Source organism: Chrysochloris asiatica, unplaced genomic scaffold (assembly GCF_000296735.1).
Source record: "Chrysochloris asiatica unplaced genomic scaffold, ChrAsi1.0 scaffold00025, whole genome shotgun sequence".
NCBI lineage: Eukaryota > Metazoa > Chordata > Mammalia > Afrosoricida > Chrysochloridae > Chrysochloris > Chrysochloris asiatica.
This window is the reverse complement of record NW_006408543.1, coordinates 16,660,572-16,666,508: the sequence shown is the minus strand read 5'-3', so window position 1 is coordinate 16,666,508 and position 5,937 is coordinate 16,660,572. Positions and strand designations below refer to the sequence as shown.

At 42.2% G+C, this 5,937-nt stretch overlaps 1 protein-coding gene across 1 annotated transcript in view; it reads left to right on the top strand.

Moving 5' to 3' along the window:
- The window catches only part of CPSF2 (cleavage and polyadenylation specific factor 2, 100kDa), a 37,902-nt gene extending 32,707 nt beyond the window's left edge, over positions 1-5,195 (top strand). Inside the window, exons 11-14 of the mRNA XM_006839565.1 lie at positions 1,309-1,534; positions 2,579-2,878; positions 4,591-4,725; positions 5,103-5,195. Of these exons, the coding sequence (XP_006839628.1) occupies positions 1,309-1,534; positions 2,579-2,878; positions 4,591-4,725; positions 5,103-5,195 (754 nt within the window). The remainder of the gene's footprint in view (positions 1-1,308; positions 1,535-2,578; positions 2,879-4,590; positions 4,726-5,102) is intronic.
- Positions 5,196-5,937: the final 742 nt, after the last annotated feature.

Below are 5,937 nucleotides of genomic sequence, written 5' to 3'. Positions count from 1 at the left end.
CTCATGGCACGAAGTCACAGCGCTCCCTTAATAAGTATAGTAGCAGGTGAAAAAAACCAGTACGTCTTGCAAGTTTGGTGTTCCCGAGTGCTGTTTTCATTTACTCCTAACTTAAACATCTCCAGTACCTCATGACTTAAAAATACTACTGCAAGCTGAAGTAGTTAAGAAACCCTTTTTCCCTACTTAGTACTCACAGTTAGGAGGCTTTATCAGGGAAGTCAGCAGGTTACAATTTGGGGTTAGAAATGCTCACGGCACAGTTGTTCCAGTCAGCTGCTGATAAATGTCCATAGGACACTCTTTTCTGCTATGAACCTCAGCCTGAAGGGACTTGACTCGAGCTCTGTGGGTCAGCAAACCTAATTCCCCACTTCAGTTCCTGGAGGCACTCCCTTCTATAAGCAAGCTTCCTGTCCAAAGTCACTCAGCCTTACATGCTCCATAGGCTGGGGTGTCCACTGTGCTGGCCCATGCACAGGCTGTTGGTTTGCCGCTGCTGCCACTCCTCTGATGTCACAGCTTTCCGTCGCTGGGCTGAGGCGGCTCAGTACACAGGGATTAGGGTCCATAGGATGCGCTCTTCCCCTGGCTCTGTTTCTTTGATGGTAGTGAGGTTCTCCCTCCTGCTTCTGAGCTAGCTCATTTGAAACCCATGTTTGAATTCCAGGTTTTCACCATTACAAGGAGCTCCACTAGCAGCCACAGCTGAGTCATGTGACCCCATCAGTCTCTTCTTCCACCTTCTCTTACCCAGATCCAGTACTGTTTGGTGGGAGTTACAGATTATGGCTAGAATTGACATTAGATAATTTACTACACTACAGCTTTCTGGAACGAGTTCTGTCTAGTAGTGCCGTGATCGGCCATTGGGCTACTAACCTCAAGGTCAGTAGTTTGAAACTACCAGCTGTTCCATGGGCAAAAGATGAGGCTTTCTGCTCCCATAAAGTTTTACAGCCTCAGAAGACCTATACAGGGGTGCTGTGAGTCAGAATGGGCTCAACAGCACAGAACCACCACCCCTACAGCTTTATGGAATTTTTGTATTGGGACATCAGAAAGTTAAATGGTTTCTTTTTCCAGTGACATCATTTAGTGTATATATTTTGGATATAGCTAAGTTCTAAATAATATATGTTAACAACATAACACTTGTGTGTTCTTCAAATCCTTGTGTTTTTTTTTTGTTTTTTTTTTTAGAAATTGTATAGATTTCTCTCTTGGTGATAAAAGTTATTAAGAAAACCTACTATCAGAATTGATTTATTCTCAAACCTAAGCTTGAATAATTGTGTCTAATTACAGAGCCAGGGTTACTTACATAGACTATGAAGGACGCTCTGATGGAGATTCCATTAAAAAAATCATCAATCAAATGAAACCACGACAGTTGGTCATTGTCCATGGACCTCCGGAGGCCAGTCAGGATCTTGCAGAGTGCTGCCGTGTGTTTGGTGGGAAAGACATTAAAGTGTATATGCCAAAGCTCCATGAAACCGTTGATGCCACTAGTGAAACTCACATCTACCAGGTAAACACGTAGCAATAAATGCTTCTGGATGCAGCTTTGGACGGTAATGGTGAGTGGGACAGACATGGCCCGTCTGCTAGCGGAGTGCGGAGCCTTTGGGTTCAAAACGGGAAGGTGGCTGGATAAAGGTTGGCCTCCAGCCCAAATTGGGAGGAAGAGAAAAAGTTTCCTGGAGGAAGTGATAACTAATGTTCGTTTATTACGTGTGTATATGGGCTGTCAGCATTGAGTAGGGGCAGAGAAAGAGTCTTCCAAGTAGAGGGAACAGTATTTGCAGAAATGTTGAGGTGAGAGGACAGTAAGTATGAAGAATAGGATGAAAAGATCATGGAATTTTGCCACAAATTTTTGAAGCCCCTGTGTATTCAAGAAGTCAAAAATCCAGTAACCATCCATAGATGGCAGATTCTACTTTAAACTGAAGAAAATGGGGACATGGGCAGAAAACAGTACTAACAGAAAAGATTGATGAACTCGTAGCTGGTAGTGGGGGATGGTGTCAATGAAGGCTTCCTACAGGTGTGGAAATGTTTGCTGGGAAAAAAAAAGCCTTCAACTTCAGCAGGCAGGAACATCGTTCAGGGCACGGCAAGATCCATCGTTTCAAGACTATGGGGGTGTAAGGCGGCATGGTATACTTAGGAAACTCTAAACCATTCACTACCCCTGAAGTTCAGGTATTAGAGGCTAAGATTTTACCAGCGACTCTCACTCCTGGCTGCACGTGAGACTCATCAGGGAGCTCTGGAGGAGTGTGGGGAGCTAGCTATATCAGAATCACTGGAGGTGAGGCCCTGACATTAATATACGTTAGTGGTTTTTAATTGCCAAGTGGATTCTAGTCTGCATCAGAGCTAGGCCCTGGGCTTCGAGACTGACACAGGTGCTAATGATCCTGCAGCTTTGTTGTGATCAGATGGGTGGAAGATTTTCTAATTTATATGCTCAATATCAGAGTTAGAAAGTGACAGTAGACTATGCTTAGTATGTTAGCAGTTTGCAGTCTGTGGTTGTGATTTCTCCCCATTCCCTCTATGTATGTAGGTGAGGTTGAAAGACTCACTAGTCAGCTCCCTGCAGTTCTGTAAGGCAAAGGATGCAGAGCTAGCTTGGATAGATGGTGTCCTAGACATGAGAGTCTCCAAAGTGGACACAGGAGTTATTTTAGAAGAAGGAGAACTGAAGGATGATGGGGACGACTCAGAAATGCAAGTGGAACCATCTTCCGATTCCAGCGTTACTGCACACCAGAAGGCCATGAAAAGCCTGTTTGGGGACGACGAGAAAGAGGCTGGTGAAGAAAGCGAGATCATTCCTACTCTGGAGCCCTTGCCACCTCATGAGGTAAAAAATGCACGTGCCTCTCTTAGTTCATTTCTCATCCTTCTAATTTTCCTTATGAATTTTTAGCCATTTAAAACATGATTTGGGAGTTTACAAAAGTTTGCTCAAGCTGTGTTCCCATGTGTGTATCAATTCGGTGTGGCTGTAACGTGATATGTTGTTGTTAAGTGCCATTGAGTCGGTTCCGACCCATAGCGACCCTATGTAAGGTTTCCAAGGAGCGAATGGTGAGCTTGAACTGCCAACCTTGTGGTTCAGACCACCTTTGCAGTCCAGTGCATTAACCCACAGTGCCACGTCAGGACTCAACAAACATGTGACCTAACGTGTTCATAATGATCGTGAGCAGATCATCTTATTAAGGGCTGTCGAGTTGGTTCCAACTCCTAACATCTCTGCATAGGGTCTCCAAGGGTGTAAGTCTTGCATGAGCAGACACCCTCTTCTTTTTCTCGAGCAGATCATCTTAGAAGGTCTGTAATTGTTTCATGATTATGTTTTCAGTATGTTGTTGTTGTGTGCCATTGAAATGGTTCTGACTCATAACCACCCTGCATAGGCTTTCTGAGGTGTCAAATGTTTGTGGAAGCAGAAAGCCTCATCTTTCTCCCCAGGAGAGGCTGGTGGGTTCAGATTGCCAACCCTGTGGCTTGCAGCCTGATGCTTATCTTATGGAGCCACTGTGCTGCACTTTAGATTTTTAAATATTAAGTTTGTTGATTTGTGAGGATTGCCTTCCTGCTTCTGACTAGGAGACTTGGAGGTGTCCAAGAATGTTATACTCTTGCACTCCATATTTTTATAATGGCAACTCCATTCGAGTTGAGTTGGGTTTTGATATAGTTGGGACTCTCTTAATAGGTACTAATGACATGATAGTCCAGTGTGTCCGTGTTCTCGAGAGGTTTCAAATTAGCACAGATTTCAGCGACATTAAATTACTTCAACATACAACAATATTGGATTTTATTATCAGAGTACTTCCTACAAGTAAGAGATGTCTTTCATCCTCTGTCACTGGATTCCTATTTAGTCTGCTCTTGAAATTGAGAAGAGCGACTACAATCTTTTTTCTCTCTATGTTAGTACTGGAACCCTGGTGTCATCGTGGGCGCTAACCCCAAGGTCACAAGTTCAAATCTACCAGCTGCTCCGTGGGATAAATGAGACTGTCTGCTTCTGTATAAATGGACAGCACTGGAAACCCTTTGGGGCATTTTTACTCTGTCTTTAGGGTTGCTGTGAATCAGAATCAACTTGATGGCTGTGGATAGGTGTAGTCGCAGTGTTGGTTTGAACCCCATGCTTTTCTGATTTTGAAACCAGAGGTATCCATTGTCCTCTGAAAAAGCAAACAGCTGGAATCTGGCAAACACATTTTTGGTTCAGTTCTGCTGACTGGCACTCTCGTTGACCCCATTCGGCACGTGGGTGTGAAGAGCATAACATGACCCAACAAGTGTCTCTGTGGTTTGAGCCATGACTAATAAAACTGTGGAACATTCAGAAACTGTAAAGGGCTTTGTAATGCTAAGTGATAAGGTAAAATTTAGAATAACAACTTGGAATGTGATTTAGGCTCTTGACATGATCTGTCACAGAACCTCATGGAATAACAGATAATAATGTCTTAGAAATGATGTGTTGTTTCACTTTGTTCAGGAAACTATATTATCTGGTGTTTTCTTCTTTCCTCCTTGACCTTTGCCAAGGTTCCTGGACATCAGTCGGTTTTTATGAACGAACCAAGGCTCTCAGACTTCAAACAAGTTCTTCTACGGGAGGGGATTCAAGCTGAATTTGTAGGCGGTGTCCTGGTTTGCAACAATCAAGTAGCGGTCCGTCGAGTAAGTGTGTTTTCAGTAAGGACTGAGTCAAACACCTGCTTCTGATGTCTTCTTTGGGATTCTGTGATTCTTGAGTGGTAATTTCACAGAACTGAAGACCAGTAATTCATACACGTAATGATGATGACCTTGAAGTCTTAGAACAGTGACTCTTAAGGAAATGATCTATAGTGTTATTGTAAGTTTTCATTATTTGAAGTTGCTGCCATTTGTGTCTATGAAAACTTCATGACTTGAATATTACATTATATCCATGTTCTATGAGTCAGAGCAATCCAATCCTGTCCAGTCATAAAATAATCTATGTAATATATTTTATTATAGCTGCATGTTAAAGACTAGAAAATGGACTTACATGTTTTTCCCTTGATTTCTAGACGGAAACTGGACGCATTGGATTAGAAGGCTGCCTTTGTCAAGATTTTTATAGGATAAGAGACCTCTTATATGAACAGTATGCCATTGTATAGAGGATATGATGCCAGAAAGGATCGGATCTTTTGAAGAAAAGAAGGATTCTTATCTTACTTTAAAGATCTGGGTTTTTTTGTTTTGTAACATACGAAAAGGAACAGCCAGAAATTTTTTTTTTTTTTAAATGTAAATATACACCATTTTGCATATAGTGCTTCAATGAGCAGTCTACCTGTTAGCTTTCAGGGGCAGAGACCCCCCCCATAGGTTGAAGGTGATTTGTTTCCTTTATAGACCCCTTGTTGAAGGAGGGGCTTTGTGCTTGACTCAAACAATGCAACTTAGCAAACCAGTTCATGGCCTTAAAGAAACATGTTTGCATGCATTCTTGCAAAGTGTTTTCATATGTTTCCTAGAAGAAAAGCAAGAATTACTTAGAAAAGATGTGCAACTGAAAGAAACACCTGATAAACAGTTCTCTGACGTCTATCAGTGTAAACTACAACAATCCAGAATGGTTTCTGAGTATGTGCTGTAGCTCAGCTTTGAATTCTAATATGCAACTTTCTCCACCTGGAGCTCATCTGCTCAGGTCCCTTCCCAGTGCTTCACTCTAGTGTGAGGGACTAGCACACATTTGGGTCAGAAATCAATTTTTCATTTCTCCCATTTCTTGGGCTATAAAGATTTCTGTTGTTCGACTTGAATTATAACACTGTCATTTGAATAGACATAATTTGAAAGACTTAGACTTTATCTGAGTTGTCAGCTAGGTTACCATATTGCATAGGATGATTT